General features: G+C 47.2%; 1 protein-coding gene across 1 annotated transcript in view; it reads left to right on the forward strand.

The window, feature by feature from the left end:
- The window catches only part of LOC115082167 (E1A-binding protein p400-like), a gene marked incomplete at its 3' end in the record, with an annotated part of 153,268 nt that overhangs the window by 8,799 nt on the left and 125,810 nt on the right, over window positions 1–18,659 (forward strand). Inside the window, 4 exon segments of the mRNA XM_029586424.1 lie at window positions 1,653–1,830; window positions 10,341–10,474; window positions 11,629–11,798; window positions 13,232–13,406. Coding sequence (XP_029442284.1) covers window positions 1,653–1,830; window positions 10,341–10,474; window positions 11,629–11,798; window positions 13,232–13,406 — 657 coding nt within the window.

Raw genomic sequence — 18,659 nt, forward strand, 5'->3', positions numbered from 1 at the left:
ACAATGACCTATCTTTTCAGATCAAGCTGATCACTTCTGTCTTGTGGCTTGGCTTTTGAGAGGAGACGTTGAAGGTTGAAGGGGTACTCAGAGCAGGTGAATGCCACGTTTATTCCAGGCCACAAGACCGTCCAAGTCTATGGCATATGTCAGGGTGTGGAGTGTTTTTGAGATCTGATGTATGGAAGAGGGTCTGGACCAGTTTAGGGTGGATATCCCTCATATTCTGGCCTTTTTACAGCAGGGCTTATCTAAGGGTCTAACATTCAACTCCCTTCGTGTGCAAGTGGCAGCCTTAGTGACTCATCCGGACATGGTGCGGTTTTTAAAGGGGGTCAAGCATTTGCGACCATCTGTACACAGAATTTGTCTGGTGTGGAGTTTGAACCTGATTGTTTGGATTCTCTGTGGGCCTCCAATTGAGCTGTTGTGGAGGGCGTCACTGAAGGATCTCACCTAAAAGTAGTTTTTCTGGTGGCGATTTGTTCTGTCAGATGGATTTCAGGCCTTGTCCTATAGGGAGTTGTTTCTGAGGATTACAGATGACAGGGTATCTTTGTGTACAGTTCCCTCATTTCTTTCCAAGGTGGTATCTTCGTTCTACCTGAACCAGACGGTGGAGCTCCCTGCTTTTCCAAATTGGTCTTCAGAAATTCCAGAGGTGAGGGAGCTGCATTTGTTGGATGCTCGCCAGTTTCTGTTTTGGTATCTGAAGGTCACCAACAGCTTTCGGTGGTCAGATCATTTGTCTTATTTGGGGGAGCAAAGTAGGGTAGTAAGACTTCTAAGGGTAAAATTGCTCATTGGTTGAAGCAAGCTGTTTTTTTGTCCTATCTTTACAAGGGTTGGAAGATTCCAGAGGGGTTGTAAGTGCACTCTACTAGGGCTCAGGCAGTCTCCTGGGCTGAGTGTCAGCTGGGGTCACTTCAGGAGATCTGTAGGGTGGCAATGTGGTCTTCGCTATACACTTTCTTCCGTTATTACCGGTTGGATGTTCAAGTGCCGGGTGAGCCCCCATGTTTGACAAGAGTGTGCTGCGAGTGGGTTTTTTGAATGTCTGCCCAGTGTAGGGGTGCTTTGGTGCATCCCACTTGTCTGAACTGATCTGAGGTACGAACAGGAAATGAAAATTGGTTCTTATCTGCTAATTTTCGTTCCTGAAGTACCACAGATCAATCCAGAGACCCAGCCCCTAATCTGTGAAAAACCATTCTGATTTTATCAATGCAATCAGATCAGATTTCAATATGTATATATTCAGATCTACAGGATGACCAGGTTTGGTTGGTTTCCTTGGTGTTAGTGTGGGGCTCAAATTCATAGTGCTCCAATCCTGGTTTTGATCTTCACCTTGATAAAGAAGGGGAAAGTTTGGTTTTAAAGTTAGTTTGGCTTGGGTACAGGACAATACTGAGGGAGTGCAGGTGGCACTCTTGGATATTCAGCAGTGCCTCAAAGTTTTTTGTTCTCTGCCTCCATCTGCTGGTAGGGATGCAAAACCCACTTGTGTGAACTGATCTGTGGTACTTCAGGAACGGAAATTAGCAGGTAAGAACCAAATTTCCTTTATCCCTTTTCTACTTGGGCCCCAGACATACTCCTTATATGTGTTATCCAGTGAGATAAATCCAGTTTTGTTGTTATCCTTCCAGGGAAAGCTGGGTGTTCCATCCCTGCTGCATGGCGCTCTGAGGGAGTATCAGCAGATTGGGCTGGACTGGTTAGCAAAGCAGTACAAGAAGAACCTCAACGGTATTCTGGCTGATGAGACGGGTCTGGGGAAGAATGTGCAGGTTATTGCCTTGCTCGCACACCTGGCCTGTAATGAAGGTGCGATCATGTATGTAACATGTATGGATGGATGTGGTGTGAGTCATTGTCATGCTTTATTGTTCATCTACTGGCCTGTGTTAAAGGCAGTGTAGTTTGTAAGTATTTTTGCTGGTGTTCCTATTCATACCCCAGATCAGTCCAGAGTCCTGGATTTTGCCTCCCTTCCAGCAGATGTGAACGGAGAAGAAAAGCTTTACTGACACTGCTGCTTAACTTTGAATGCCACCTTCAATATATCTCTGTCTCCAGCAGATGGTAGAGTTATAAAACCTGCAGTCTGGAGTATATTTGAAAAAAAGTAAAATAAACAATAAAGAATAGAAGAAAGAAGTTTTGGAGTCCTCCCAGGGGGGTTGTGTGACCCTTGACTGCGGCTCGTACCCAGACACTGTAGGGGTTTAGGACAACTGGTGATCCAGTTCCCTCCTTCCCCCAGTGAGCCATGTGGATTCAGCAGTCAGCTCAGGGAAATAATTTCTATTTTCTTTGTTTGGGGCACTAAAGATTGTTTAAAAAAAAAAAAAAGAGGACTGTGACTGTAGGGGATCTGGCAGCCTCTCCCATTTAGCAGGGATTACATGGCAGGCAAGGGCGGCTTCTTGCAGTGGCTGGGGGATCCCGGCAGGTAGACACGGCTGTGACTGTAGTACTCGTGGTAATGGCGCCAGCGAAGAGTTGTGCAAAGAGCTGCTGGGCTTGTGGAGAGCCGCGCGATCAGTTATGTGGCCTCTGCATTTTCAGGGGAGATGAAAGTTCAGGCGGTGCTGTCTCGGGGTTGACACTGAGAAAGATGAAGAGAGCATTGGAGTCTGCCACGAACCCGTCCCTGTTAGCGGGGGAATGGCGGCCATCTTGGCAGCAGTGAGAGAAGCTCCAGGGGAAGCAGGAGATTCCCCTCCTCTCTTATCTCCAGCCTTCCAAAATAGAGTATGGGTAGCCCTCTTTTATGAAGAGTGGGCCAAAATCACAATGGACCAATGGGTTCTAGAGGTAATAAGAGTCAGCTATACATATCAATTTGCTCATCCGTTGTGAGACATTTGCATCATCTCCCCCTGCGCTTCCTGCACCAAGAAGATAGCAGTTTGCCAAATGATGGACCGTTTGCAGAGTCTGGGGGCTATAGTGCCGGTTCCCAGAGAGGAACAAAGAAAGGGAAGATATTCCATATATGTTATGGTTCAAAAAAAGGAGGGAACTCAGACCGATGCTTTGGAATGGAGTCTCTGCATTCTTTCAGAGAGGCAGTTTGAAAAAGAGAGTTTCCCATCGTGTATCCAGATGGACTCAGGACCAATGGATTTATGCTCCCTTGCCAGCAGATGGAGACGGAGTCAGGTTTCAAAGCTGACGTCACCCTAGATATACCCCTGCAGTGACCTCAGCCCTTCAGTATTTCTCTGTCTCCATCAGATGCGGACATGCTTTCCCTATGGGGATCGCTGTAACTTTTGGAAGAAGAAATTCTACTTTTAAATTGGAGAAAAGATTGAGTGCTGCTCTCCTGCGGTGATACCTAAAGGTCCCTCTCCCAGTAGAGAATTCCTGAGGTGATTTCCGAGATCCCTCAGAGCTGTGCTTGGTCTGGTAGCTGATTCCCGGCATGGAATTTGCTGCTGAAGCAGCTGAAAGGCAGTGGGTGCAGGAAGCCGAGCGTGGCAGTGACGGCCAAAGCCCTCTCCCACCACAGCCAGAGACAGTCTCTGTACTCAGCCGGTAAGCACTGAGCCCAGGTCAGGAAAAAAAAAAAAAAAAAAGGGATTTTCTCCCAATTCAGAAATGTTGGAAGGGTTTCAGTAAGATTTCCTCCAATCTCCTTGCTCAGCATGCCGTACCGACGTTGTTCCCAATCCCATAGGGGTAAGGGGAAAGCGGGATTCCGAGCGAAGTGGGCTAGGCCCCGCTTTGGGCTTGGTCGGCACACTGTGTGGTAGGACTCAGTGGCAACATCTTGCTCTTGTTTTTGTGCCTGTATTGCCCACCATAGAGCTTCGGTATGTGCAGTGTGTGTCGGCTCTGCACATGCACTGTGCGCATAATGTTGTGGGGTACATACGTCATAACTTACTAGGCGCAGAATACAAGTAAAGCCGGGTGCACAGGCTGTGCGTGCGCCTCACTGCAGCCTGCGTAGGTGCCCGAAATCTGTACACATAAAATTTTAAGTGCGAGCCGTCTGAACATGCAGTTACCGTTGCCAATGGCTCCAGCAACAAAGAAACATAAGCACCTTTTTCTCTGTGCTGCTTGTCATATTAGGGCTGCACAGTCTGAACTGGATTCTTGCTTATGTCAGCACTGTGAAGAAGCCCAGGGAGAGTTGGCTTCCCTGGACTTTGCTAAGCCCGGCTCCACCAATTCAGAGGATGGGTCAGCCACAGTCTTAACTGGAAAGTACCCCAGATCTGAGTAACCCCAGGACTGGGTCATTCATGGGAGAGGGAAATTTAGCGGCACTTACCCCAGTGCCTTCTGGGCTAGGCATGGATCTGGCCACCTTCTCTTACGTGGAATTCTTTCAAGGCCTTCAAGTCTTCGTACAGGTGCAGTCTGCTATCTCACTTGCTCCTGTCCGGACGGAGCCTCAGCCGGTAAGCCCTCCCTCTCTCTCTGTCCTTTCGGCAGACCTCGAGACATGCCTCAACTCACCAAGGGTATCCCTGGCAAGGACCCAGATGGCATGGACGAAGAAGAGGATCCAGATTTCTTGGAAGATGGGGAAAGCCCCCGTTTAGAACCATATCGGACCATGTTGTGATTTTTCCGTAGAGACAAATTGCCAGCCCTGGTTTCCCAGACCCTGAAGATGCTGGGAGTTCCTGGGGTGGACTTTATGATGGAACCAAAGAAGAATTCCGTTCTGATTTCCCTATGGAAAGCCTTTTGCTACTTTCTAGTACTGGAAGCCATCCAGGAGTTGATTGACCTGGAATGGGATGCTCCAGAAACAAGTTTTAAAGGTGGATGAGCGTTAGAAGCTGTATACCCACTGGATCCGACAGCAAGAGAACATTTGCGTTTCCCTAAAGTGGAATGCGCTGGTCTGTACTGTCTCTAAGTGAACAACTATCCCAGTGGAGGGAGGAGCGGGTTTAAAGGATGCACACGGTAGGTGGATGGAGTCGATCCTTAAACAGACCTTTGATGCAATAGCAATGACCTTACAGATTGCTTCTTGTTGTGCCCTAGTAGCTCATTCGTGCCTGCTCCTTTCTTGGGAGGTGGATGACTCGGGATCGAATTCGAGTGGTTATGGAATCGGCCGCCACCACCTTTTTATCTGACGTGGGCTCGGACTTAGTCTGTACCTCGGCCAGAGGAGTGGCCTCAGTGGTAGCGGCCAGAAGACATCTATGGCTGTGGAATTAGTCAGCAGGCACAACCTCCAAGACAAATCTCACAAAGATGCCCTTTAAAGGATCACTCCTCTTCAGAAGTGAATTGGAAAAGCTGGCCAGTAAATGGGGCGAATCTCCAGTACCCCGGCTACCAGAAGATAAGAGATGGCAGTTACAGTGACCGCCCATGAGACCTTGATCCAGGGGCTCCCAACGCTTTTGCACCTACAGAAACTTGACATTTCAGAGGTCTCTGTCCTTTTGGAGGTCTCTGTCCTTTTGGAGAGCATCAGGCTTGGGTTCAGGTTCATCCCATAAACACCAATGAAGTTTTGCCAAACCACCCTTGGAACGAGGAGATAAGGGGTCGACTGTCCCTCTTCTACCAATGGTGTGTCGAGATCACGTCAGACACATGGTACTGGAGGTCATAAGAGAAGGATATGCGCTGGAATTTCGCAGCATTCCTCGGGACATATTCATGATCTATCCTTGCCACTCCCAGCACAAGAAGCAGACAGTGGAGACTACCCTGTTAAGGCTCCTCAGGATGAGGGCTATAATCCCAGTACCTGCGCCCCAGGGAAATTCGGGGCGCTATTCCACTATTTCATCGTACCTAAGAAGGAAGGTTCCTTTCGCCCCATCGTGGACCTCAAGAGCATCAGCTGACATCTACGAGTGATTAATTTCCACAGGGAAACCCTATACTCCGTGATAATGACTGTTCAATCAGGAGAGTTATTAACCTCCCTTGACCTAACTGAGGCCTACCTACATATTCCAATCCGGCAAGAACATCGTTTCCTATGCTTTGCGGTACTGGGTTGCCATTTTTACTTCCGGGCACTGCCCTTTGACCTAGCCACTGCCCCCAGAACATATTCCAAGAATTATGGTGGTTGTAGTGGCAGCGTTGAGAAAAGAGGGAATCCTGGTGCACCCGTACTTGGATGACTGATTGATCCAGGTAAAGTCCATGAAAAAAGTCTCCGGGTGACCAACAGGGTGACCTCCTTGCTTCAGGAAGTCGGTTGGGTCGTAAACCTGAACAAAAGCAGTCTCAAATTCTCCCAGTCCTTGGAATATCTGGGAGTCTGGTTCGACACCAAGCACGGCAAGGTCTTCCTCCCAAACACGCAGATAAGGAAGTTCATTTCCCAAGTGTGTCTGTGCTGAACACGATACGCCCGACATTGTGGCGCTATCTTCAAGTTCTCGGTTTGATGGCAACAACTCTGGAAGTAATGCCGTGGGGAGGGCACACGTGACCACTTCAATGCTCCCTGCTGTCACATTGGAATCCGCAGTCTCAAGACTATTCCATTTGCCTCCACTTACCGATGGACGTATGTTCTTGATTCCAGTGGTTGCTGCAGGAAGCTATTCTGGGCAGGGGTATACCCCGTTCTCTCTGAACTGGCTGGTCTTCACGACAGACGTGAGCCTCCAGGGCTGGGGTGCTCAGGAACTGACGGCCCAGGGGCTTTGGACCAAGGAAGAGGACCTCTGGAACATAAACCGTCTGGAAGCCCAGGCAGTCAGATTGGTGTGTGTACAATTCAGCCAAATACTCCAGGATCAAGCGGTCCACATAATGTCGATAGTGTAAGAACGGTAGCCTACATCAACCGCCAGGGTGGAACCAAAAGCCCAGCAAATGTCACAAAATATAGATCTCCTTAGGTAATGGGCAGGAAATACATGTACAGATGATCTCAGCCTCCCACAACACAGGAAAAAAGACAACATCAGAGCAGACTTTCTAAGCAGGGAGCGACTGGATCCAGGAGAGTGGGTGTTGTTGACCAAAGCTTTTCAGCTGGTAGATCGCTGAGGTCTCCTGTCCAGCGACCTGCTGGCTGCATCTCACAATGCGAAGCTTCCCTGATTCTTCAATCGCAGAAGAGGTCATTTGACCTTGAGGATCGACGCTCTCGTTCAGTCCTGGCCAGAAGAGGAGCTGCTATACAACTTCCCTCCATGGCCCCTCCTGGGCAGGGTCATTCACAGAATCGAGTGCTACAGGGAATTTGTCCTACTAGTAGTTCCAGATTGGCCCAGACATCCATTGTATGCAGACATGTGGAGACTCCTGGTGGAGACCCCCCTATGCCTCCCCACCGCACAGGGACCTGCTCTTGCATGGACCGGTCCTTCACGAGGGTCCGACTTGATTCTGTCTTTTGGTCTGGCCCTTGAGAGGGCTCGCCTGATGATGTGAGGATATTCGGCAGTAGTAATTGCCACCTTACTCCATGCGCGGAAGCTCTCCAAGTCCCTAGCGAATGTGTGGGTCTGAAGAGTATTTGAGGCCTGGTGCGAGGAACGCAGTGTTTCCTCTCGGACAGTCAAAATCCCACTAATTCTGAAATTTTTGCAGGACGGCTTGAATAAAGGTTTGATTCTTAACTCCTTGAAGGTCCAGTATGCGGCTCTCTCCTGTTTCAGGGGCAAGGTGAATGGAACCTGCCTTTTGGCTCATCTGGACATGGCCTGTTTTCTGAAAGAGGAGAAGCATCTCCAGCCATCCCTTGTGGAATCTTAATCTAGTATTGGAGTTTTTGGTAGGGCTCTCCTTTCAGCTGCTGCAGTCTTTCCTTGCGTTTATTAATCCTGAAAATGGTGTTCCTGGTGGCACATCGCATCTCTGAACTACAGGCATTGTGTCGGGAACCGTTCCACCGGATGACTCCAGGAGCATTACAGCTTCGTAACATTCCATCTTTCTTGCCCATGGTAGTCTCAGAGTTTCATTTGAATCAGTCCATTTCGTTGCCATTCCTAGATAAGAACAAGGACATGGAAGAATAGCCCCTCCTCTGCCATTTGAATGTCAGTAGGCTTTTGGTACTGTATCAGATGAACTGCCTGTTTGTCCTTCATGGTGGAAGGAAGCAGGGTGAATCAGCTTCGCGGGTTACCATAGCTCGCTGGATTAAGGAGGTGGTCACATGAGCCTATGTGGAGGCAGGAAAGCCATTATCTCTTCAGGTTAAAGCTCATTCCTCTAGGGGTCAGGCAGTCTCCTGTGGGGAAGCTATACTGCTGTCTCTCGTCGACATCTGCCGAGCGGCGACATGGTCCTCCTTGTACACCTTATCCAGGGTCTATCATCTGGACGTTCAGGCCCGGGAGGACGTAGCCTTTGCAAGGGCGGTGTTAACTGGATCGTGGTCAGCCTCGTGCCCCGATCGGGAGTAGATTTTGTACCTCCCATTGGTCCTGAGTCCATCTGGCTACACACTAGGAAATGGAGAAATTACTTACCTGATAATTTCGTTTTCCTTAGTGTAGACAGATGGACTCAGCATCCTGCCCACGGCTGCCCAAGAACGGTGCCAAGGATTCGCACATGGAGTGGATATTGATTCCAAGAGGTTACGGGTAAGCCGTCATCCAGTCCCTAGATCAGGGCATCAGCTCCATTGGCTACCGATTAAATATAGGATTCACTTCAAAACCATTATGATGATACACAAAGCCCTTCACAACATCGCGCCTCTCAACTTAACTTACCAACTCCAACTACATACTTCCAAGAAACCGACCAGAAGCGCATACAAGAACCTGCTAACCACCCAGCCGGCAAAAACCGCTCTAAGGAAACGCGCAATATCCACAGCGGGCCCCACACTCTGGAATTCACTCCCTACAGACCTTCGCCTTGAATCCTGCCATAATACATTCAAAAAGAAACTAAAGACTTGGTTCTTCACACAAGCTTTCCCGGAGAACTAAGAGCAGGATGAGCTAATACTATTTCAGTTTAGCCTTTGACCAGACTCACTTGTTGCCCATAGTCCTTGAAGAGCATCATTGAATCTTAATCAACCCCGATGGTTTACTGTAACCTCTCCTCTAATCTTTATGTTATCTGTTAAAAATGTTAAATGTATTTATAATGTTATTTAAATGTTAATTGTTATTTGTTATAATGTAAGCCGCCCACGTGGCGACAGTTTTTACTTCACTGTACACCGGTGTGATATGTATTTTATACAGGAACGTCGGTTTATAAAAACTAAAAATAAATAAATAAATAAATAAATCTATAATCTTACTGGGATTCAGTGTTTGTTTGGTTGAATTCTGTTACGGTTATCTGTTTTTAATTACGTTTCTAATTCAGTTTTTTCGATGGTATGGCCACAATGGCTTTTGAAGAGAATGCTGAGGGCACTGCAGGGGTGTATCTAGAGTGATGTCAGCTTTGAAACCTGAGTCCATCTCCATCTTCTGGCAGGGGAGCATAACCCATTGGTCCTGAGTCCATCTGTCTACACTAAGGAAAACGAAATGATCAGGTAATTACTTTCTCCATTACCTGCTAATTTTCATTCCTGGAATAGCACAGATCAGTTCAGAGCCCCCTCCTGTTTAAGAAAGTCCACTCATATAATTAGACTATCATGGCGCAGAGCTGCTTGTTGTGTTCAATGATGATCTATTTCATGTTCTAGGAGGTTCCGGGCACAGAGTTATGAACTGGGGCTCCACTTTCCCCACTGTTTGTTGAGGGGAGTTAGGCGTCCTAGTTATTTTTATAGTTATTCTCAACTTGGCTTGGCTACAGGTCATACTGAAGAACTGCAGGTGGCACTCTAGGTTAAGTAGCAGTGTTGGTAAAGCTTTTCTTATCTTTCTCCATCTGCTGGCAGGGAGGCAGAACCCAGGAGTCTGGACTGATTTGTGGTATTCCAGGAACAAAAATTAGCAGGTAAGAACCAATTTTCCTGTTTTGCTGTTTGAAGGCTTAATATAGGCATGGACACTGCCATACTCTGCTCTCATGCTTGTCTCTTTGTTACCTGACAAGGTCATATTGCTATTTTAAATTTGTACTGCTCAATTAGGACCAGTCGCATGCCTCAGTTAGCTCATTTGTAATGTGGTTCCTCCCTATCTGCATGACTACCCTGTAAGCTTTCAAGCACTCTAGGTGCCACAGGTGTATTGCCACTTTACCTCAGAGATGGCAGCATGTTTCTGAAATATTAATTTGTAAAGTGCATTAAGATCCTGTTTGGGTGAAATAATGCTACTGAAACCAACATTGTTATTATTTCAGCACAATAACAAAGACTGGAATCTGTTACAACAGTTCACTCTGCTTCTGCACATAAATAGTTTGGTTTGTATCCTGACATGAGTGTTTTCCTCTTTTAGGCAACTGGGGTCCACACCTTGTTGTCGTCCGCAGTTGTAGGATGCTGAAATGGGAGCTGGAATTTAAACGCTGGTGTCCTGGTCTGAAGGTTCTCTTGCACTTTGACATCAAGAAAGAATTTAAGAGGAGACAGGTACAGCCTTTAAGCCATTAATTCCTGAGAGCCATCTAGTTTCACTAACTTAACTGCACTGTGTTTACCTGTTTTCTGCTCTGTTTTTAAAAATGAGAGAGAGAAGGCATTGCAAATGCCTTCTCTCTCTCTTACATAATTCTTGTAATGTACCCCATCATATTTCGGTTAATATACTATGCTTAAGTTCCTTTCATTTTTCCTCTTGCTCCCAGTTTTACTCATCCCTGTTTTATTGTAACTGTAACTATTTTATGTTTAGCACCTATTATTTATATCGTTCATTGTTCCTTTTTTCACTCTACTGTTTATTGTAAACCGGCATGATGTGATACCCTCACGAATGCCGGTATAGAAAAAACTAAAATAAATAAATAAATAAATATTACTAATCTTCTACAGAGAGAACTCTTAAGTTAATTCCCTGTTTGGATTAGAGATCATTGGCTCTATCTTCTGCAGGGCTACTTGAACCTGACCTAGTGACCTCACAGTCAGTTAGGTTCTGTTGATAATTCACAATGAATACGCATGAGATAAATTTGCATATGCGGCCTCCAGGAAGTTTGTCGTACATATTCGAAGATATCCTGAAAACACAATAGGGGTCATCAGGACAGGTTTGGGAAGCCCTGGCCTTAGGTTTTCAACTCTTCTAGAGAGGACCTAAATGTATGTGAAATGATCTGTGCTCTGTTGATTAGTTGTTGCTATAAAGTCTAAAATAAAATAGAGATGACTGAAAATCCTCTATAGAAAATAAACTGTGACTTGTTAGTTTTGCTTAAGAAAATAGGCCAGCCTTCAGGATGTGCATGATCACAGAACTGCCATAGCCGAGTCTGATTTTCCAGAGATTTCCCCTTAATGTAGGCTGATAGAAACATTTTTGTGGACAGTTGATATTTTTTCAGGTGCACAGATTGATGTTGCAAAGCTTTTTGGTAAAAAATTGGCTAAAAGTAATGACCCCCAGCATTAGGAACCAGGAATAAATCTTTACAATCTGTCTCTCCTTATGATCAGACACATTGACAAGAAAGGTCTGTTTCCAGCATATTTTGGAAGGTTTCTCAAGAGAAATCTTTCAAACCTAACGGCTGATCTTTTCCGGATTAAGAAGATTCTCTACTGTCCTGGTTTGTGTTTTGCAGGTGTGGACAGAGCCTAACAACTTTAATATCTGTATCACATCTTACAAGCAGCTGTTCAAAAGCCATCAGGCATTCCTAAAGATGAGATGGAAATACCTAGTCTTGGACGAGGTGCAGCAAATCCGGAGCATGAGCCGGAAGCACTGGGAGGCGCTCTTCAGTATCCAAAGGTTCTTTGAAATCCCCTTGAATTTATTATTTTTTTAAATTTACCATTTTGACCTGAAAGTTACTCTGCATACATGCAACAGCACTTACGAGTCATGGAGGGCATTTCAGAGCAGGCTGGAGCAGATCTGAACCTTTAACCTGCCAGTCCATTAATAAACATGACCATCCTGGGTGTCGTCATTACTGGTGGGAATCATCTCAGAAAATGGTTTTGACATTTAGAAAAACCTTTAGCTAGGAGGACAAGGAGCTGTAGTTTCTTCCCGCGTTTGTCTGTTCCCAGCTGTTAAAGACTGGTCACTGGATCCAGATGAACTGGTTGGATTCACAGACAGATGTTTCAAAGTCTTGATATAAATGATCAACTAGCCAAGTGATGTGAAATGCTTTCTCTCTCAAAGAGTTTAAATCTTCCATAAGGAGTAGGGAGAAGTTCTGTGTGTTAGATTTTTTTTTTAACTGGCGTGAGTCACATTATAATCTCTCTTTTATGCTGGACCAGGACTGGGGGATGCCAGCTTGAACTTTACTGGGCTAGTCGAAGGATCAGCTGTGGAGAAGGCGAACAGAACCATACTTCTGGCAATGTTCGTGTTCCTCAGGACAGTACCTTTCGCCTCTACTTCCTTAACCAACTGGATTTTTTTCTTAGGGCAAAAAATGTTAGTATTTCTGGAGTTGAATAAGGCAACACAGGACCAGAGGAATTAATTTCTGTATAGGAAGCAACTTCTCTTGGCACTAATTTACTTATTACATTTTTTCTTATGACTGTCTGTTTCATATAGTTTTTTGAGCCCTCATAATTGAGAGATTTCCTAGCCGTGAAGAAATCAGCTGTTCAGGGAGAAGAGGGTACATGAGAACATGGCTTTTTGGTAATGTGGTCAGAAATATTAGGTTTATGCAAGTCAGTATTCAGTTAGGGCAGGAAAGCAGAGTTTTTGTCCTGATAAAGTAACCCAGATAACTTCAGCGGCACTTAACCTTTTAGATCCTGCTCATTGACGGAATTATTTCTTGATGCTCCTTTTTACGTATCTTAGTTAACTAGACCCAAATATGGTATAAATATGGTATAAAAAATTTGCAAATAATTAAAAGTATATGAAAAAATGTTCCACTTGTGGAACGTTGGTGCCTAAAAGGTTAACTGGCTAAAAGTGCTGCTAAAGTAACTTTGCCATTCACCAGAAAATGGAATATTTGGGGAAAAAACAAGTTGGGGTCAATGGCACCCTGAGCCTCCCTAGGAATCCACTTTATGGGCCCCCCCTCCATATGTTTTCAAATTATAACATGGGCCAATATAGGCAGTAAATCAATTTGTTGAAATAATTAGTGCTCTGCATTCTGTAAAAATAAAGTTTTGCAATTGTCTTGCAAAGATGATTGAGCTGTGAATAACGAGTAATTTACTTCTTGTTTCCAGCCAGCGCCGGCTGCTCCTGAGGGACACTCCGTTGCAGAACACCTTGATGGAGCTGTGGACCATGGTTCACTTCCTCATCCCAGGGATCTCCAGGACATACCTCGATTTCCCAGTGAAAGCAAACAGTGACGAGAACCAGGACTACTGCCACAAAGTGGTCATCCGATTGCACCGAGTATGCTGTTCTTTACTGTTCTTCCCCTTTTTATCCTGAGCATGGGGGTTACCAAGCCCCAAATCTTTCCTCCATTCCCCAGCTTGGGTTCTTTCTGCTCTGAAGAGTATGTAGCACCTTCTGCTGGCTGAGCTTATAAATAGTCCCATTGTAAGACTTTTATTATGTATTTATTTTTTCTTAATTATATTTTGGAATATTTCTATAATTGTTCTTTCATGATGAACGTGTTGTATAGATTAAGTGAAACAAATTTCTATTTTAATGTATTTTGAGTTGTATTTTTTTTTTAGACTACAGAATGTAAAAAATATACAAGTGCATGAAGACTTTTAAAAGGCACTGTAGTGCCCCCTTAGAGATGCCATTATCACCAGACTTGACCAAAACATTGCCTGATGTCCCACTTTCTCTTCTAAACCTCATTTTCCTAACATGTAGCCAGATGGACTCAGGACCAATGGGTTATATGCTCTCCTGCTAGCAGATGGAGACTGAGTCAGGTTTCAAAGCTGACGTCACCCTGTAGTGACCTCAGCCCTTCAGTATCTCTCCGTCTCCTAGCAAATGTGGATATGCTTTCCCTGTAAGTACCCGGATCAGTCCAGACTCCTGGATTTTGCCTCCTCACCAGCAGATGGAGACTGACTGCCACCCACAGTCTGTCAGTATTTCTCTGTCTCCAGCAGATGGTGGAGGTGCAAAATCCTGCAGTCTGTAGTTAGTTTTTAGTTTAAAAAAAAAAAAAAAAAATTTTGAAAAGGGATCTTTTGAGGGAACATAAGAACATGCCATACTGGGTCAGACCAAGGGTCCATCAAGCCCTGCATCCTGTTTCCAACAGTGGCCAATCCAAGCCATAAGAACCTGGCAAGTACCCAAAAACTGTCTATTCCATGTAACCGTTACTAGTAATAGCAGTGGTTATTATCTAAGTCAACTTAATTAAAAGCAGGTAATGGACTTCTCCTCCAAGAACTTATCCAATCCTTTTTTAAACAGAGCTATACTAACTGCACTAACCACATCTTCTGGTAACAAATTCCAGAGTTTAATTGTGCGTTGAGTGAAAAAGAACTTTCTCTGATTAGTTTTAAATGTGCCACATGCTAACTTCATGGAGTTAGTTAGCTGTCCTATCTCTTTTAAAAAAAAAAAAAAAAAAAAAGGAAAAAGGATAGCCTTTGTTGTGAAGCCTCCCAGGGGGTCTGGCAGGTCCTGAGGGGACCCATCCCCCTGGTATTGAGGCTAGTGGAGCCGGGGGTCGAGGATCCTGCTGCAGCTCTCCTAAACCACTGAGGTGATACTGGGGAGCCAGGCTCACTCTCCTCATAAGGGACAGGACCCGCACTGTAGAAAGCTGCTGACCAGGTTGTAAACAAACAAAAAAAAAAGACTGAACAGTTTTGTGGCGTTCTTCCCTTCTTGGCGCCAGTTTCTCCTGCCACAGCGGCTCGCTTTTGGTTGCCGATTTCGCTCTCTTTTTTGGCTCAGATGCCGCGTGGTACGGCCTGCCAGGCGTGCGGGGATGAGCGCATTGGTGTGTGCTCAGCTTGCCTCCCCGGGGGGAAGGCACTTCTTTATTGGCTGGGAGCAAGGTTTCAAGACCGCGCTGGGAGCCTGCGAGGCCCGAGCGTTCGCAGCTCACTGGCACAGATCCATTCCCACTCAGCGCGGGAATGGAAGCCATTTTGTCCACCTTTCGCACGGCGACTCAAGCAGCAATGGGGGGAGGGGAATCCCCTCCTCCTCTTTCCCCGCAGCCCACTGCCCCCGAGGGGTGTCTCTGGTGATGCAAATGTTGGGGCGGTGGAGGAGAGCTCCGAGGGGGCCTCAGACTCCTCATTATCTTTTTCCTTGGATTTCATCCTCCTGCTGCATAGGGCTTTCAAGGCCCGGAGGTCAGCTAGGAAGCACGCGGGGGGCTGTGGTCGCTCCTGTGAAGTCCCGTCTTCGTGAAAATCGGGAGCCCTGCCTGTTAAGCGAGCAAGGTCCTTGGAGGCAGCGGGGGCTCCTAAACCTAAGCGCCCCTCTGAACCAGCTCCTCCCGTCTGCGACCGGGTTCTTCCTCTGAGCCGGAGGAGCTAGAGCCAGGGGCCTGGCCTCCTCAGGGTGCAGCTACAGAGGAGGACCAGGGTCTTTCTTCCAATCCCGGCTCCCACGTGGTGGATGGGGATGATCCTAAGGTGGTCCGTCTCTTTAGGAAAGATGAGCTTGGCCCTCTTATTCCTGCAATTTTGGAGGAATTGGGTATTGATGGCCCTCAGGAGGACTCCCGCATGGGCTCGATTGATCCAGTCATGGTCGGTCTCCGTGGGCTGACCAAGTCCTTTCCATTTCACCTTTCAGTCACGGGCTTGTTGTTCAGGGAGTGGGATACTCAAGACTTGGGCTTGAAGGTCAGTAAGGTGATGGACAAGCTGTACCCCTTACCAGAAGAGGCTCTGGATCTCCTACAGGTTCCCAAGGTGGATGCAGCGGTGTCATCTGTCACCAAAAAGACCACTATTCCAGTTACTGGGGCGACAGCCCTCAAGGACCTTCAAGATCGTAAACTGGAAGTTCAGCTTAAGAATATATTCGAAGTTTCGGCACTGGGTGTCCGGGCGGCCATGTGCAGTAGTTTTTCCTTGAGGGCAGGACTCCGTTGGGTCCAGCAGTTACAGAGTTGTCCCTCTCTGTCGGAGGAGGAGACCATCCAAGCTGGTAGACTGGAGGTGGCTGTGGCTTTCAGTGCGGATGCACTCTACAATCTTTTAAGAACCTCTGCGAGGTCTATGGTATCAGCGGTCTCGTCTTGCTGATTACTATAGCTTCGAAACTAGGCTGTGGACATTTCCTCTAAGGCTCAACTGGGTTCTCTGCCTTTTAAAGGCAAGCTCCTCTTTGGGAAAGATCTAGAAGATATGATTCAATCCCTAGGGGAGAATTAGAGTCCATAAGCTTCCTGAGGATAAGCCCAGAGCGAGGAGTTCCTTTCCCTCTAGGTCACGTTCTCAAGGGAATAGAAGATTCCGGTCCTCAGGGTCGTCAGGTTCTTCCTTTTGGCAGAACTCGGGCAGACAACAATCCTGGTCCCATTCCTTTTGGGGACGCCGCTTCGGCAGAGCAGGTGCTCCCCAGGCAGCAGGAGGACCTAAGTCTTCCCAATGATGCCAGGGTGGCCCTTTCCTCGGTTCCGTCGATAGGGGGCAGGTTGTCTGTTTTACGAGGAATGGGTCAAACTAATATCCGACCATTGGGTCCTCAACATAATAAGGCAAGGCTACGCGTTAGATTTTGTTTGGCGCCCTCGAGACTGATTTCTTGTCTCTCTGTACTCATACGAGGAGAAGCAGCGGGCGGTGTGAGACACCCTGCAGCGCCTTCTCGATCTAGGAGCAATTTGTCCAGTTCCTCCCGCGGAATGCTACAAGGGACACTACTCCATTTACTTTGTGGTACCAAAGAACGAAGGCACCTTTCGTCCCATCCTCGATATCAAGAGAGTAAACAAATGCCTTTGGGTTCCGCGCTTTTGCATGGAGACCCTCAGATCGATCATTGCGTTGGTTCACTAGGGAGAATTCCTGGCATCTCTAGATCTAACAGAAGCGTATTTGCACATCTGCATCAGGTTCTCCCGTGGTTCTCCGTCATGGGGGAGTATTTTCAATTTCGTGCCCTACCATTCGATCTGGCCATGGCGCCCAAGACCTTTACCAAAGTGGTGATCGTGGTGGCAGCTCAACTCTGGAGGGAAGGGCTGTATGTTCATACTTATCTGGACGATTGGCTGATTTGAGCGAAATCAGAGTCTCTCTGCCGGTCGGCGGTGCAACGGGTACTTCAACTATTGCGATCTTTCGGTTGGATGATCAACCCTGCCAAGAGTCACCTGGTTCCCTCTCAGTCGTTGGAGTTCCTAAGAGCCCTCTTCGACACATGTCAGGGGAGAGTTTTTCTGATGGGTGATCACATCAGCAAGCTACAGGAGCAAATCCGGGATTTGTTATCCAAATGTCCTCCCAGAGTTTTCGATTATTTACGGGTCCCGGGGTCAATGGCTTCCACTCTGGAGTTAGTCCCATGGGCCTTTGTTCATATGAGACCTCTGCAATCAGCATTACTCTCCCGTTGGCATCCGGTGTCCGAGCTATTTCACCTTCAGCTTCCTCTTACAGATTCTGCGTGTCTCAGTCTCGATTGGTGGCTCCTCATGGACAGCTTGAGCTGCGGGTTGCCCCTGGAGGTTCCCAAATGGCTGATGGTTACTACGGACGCCAGTCTCCCCAGGGGCAGTGGTTGGCGGAGGAAACCCGGTGGTCAATCAATCGTTTGGAAACCAGAGCTGTATGCGTAGCGTTGCAGGCTCTCTTACCACTCCTACGGGGGAAGTCTGTCAGAGTTCCCTGTACATACTCGGATCAGTCCAGACCCCTGGATTTTGCCTCCCCTCCAGTAGATGGAGACAGAGAAGTTTTGACAGACTCTGCCCTATACCCTGAGGTGCCACCCACAGTCCGTCAGTATTTATCTGTCTCCAGCAGATGGTGCAGGTGCAAAACTCACAGTCTGTACGGGTTTACTTAGTCTGATTTGAAGGTTTTAGTCAGAGATAGGTTTTTTTACCAGAAAAAAAAAGGTGAAAATATTTTCAGCAGTTAAGGATCCTTTAGCCTCCCAGGGGGTTGTCAGGTCCTGAGAGGGCTATCCCCCCTGGTATTGGAGGCAGCTGCGGCTGGGGGTTGAGGACCCTATTGCCATTACACAGCAGCACCTGGGGTGATACCGGGCCCGGATCACTCACCCCAGGAGGGACCAGGACCCGGAGGAGGCAAATTTGTTTTTTACCAAAAAAAACCCCCAAACCCCCCCCCCCCCCAAAAGTTAATTAAGCACAGTGTTCGAGGGGCTAGTTCTCATTGTTATTTCTGGCAATATCCTTCCCTTGCTGCTGCAGGTTGATTTTCATGCCGTTGTTGCTTTTAAATTTCCTGCCTTGTTTGTTTTGTTCAGCGACATGCCGAAACGGTCGTCCTGCCCGCATGCACGGTTGTCCTGGGACGGCCTCTGCTCGGGCTGCCTGCCCGGGGGCGAGGGAACTTCAGTGGCAGCTGGGGGGGGGGGGGGGGGTTGTTTTTTCGGTCACTTTGTCCTCTCACACGTTCGGTGACCTGCCGCCTCCATTTTCTCTCCTGTTCCTGCTTAGTGCGGGAATGGATGCCATCTTGGCTCCTGGCACTTCAGCGGCACAATTAGTAATGGGGGAGG

The sequence above is a fragment of the Rhinatrema bivittatum genome, unplaced genomic scaffold, assembly GCF_901001135.1.
Source record: "Rhinatrema bivittatum unplaced genomic scaffold, aRhiBiv1.1, whole genome shotgun sequence".
NCBI classification, from domain to species: Eukaryota; Metazoa; Chordata; class Amphibia; order Gymnophiona; family Rhinatrematidae; genus Rhinatrema; species Rhinatrema bivittatum.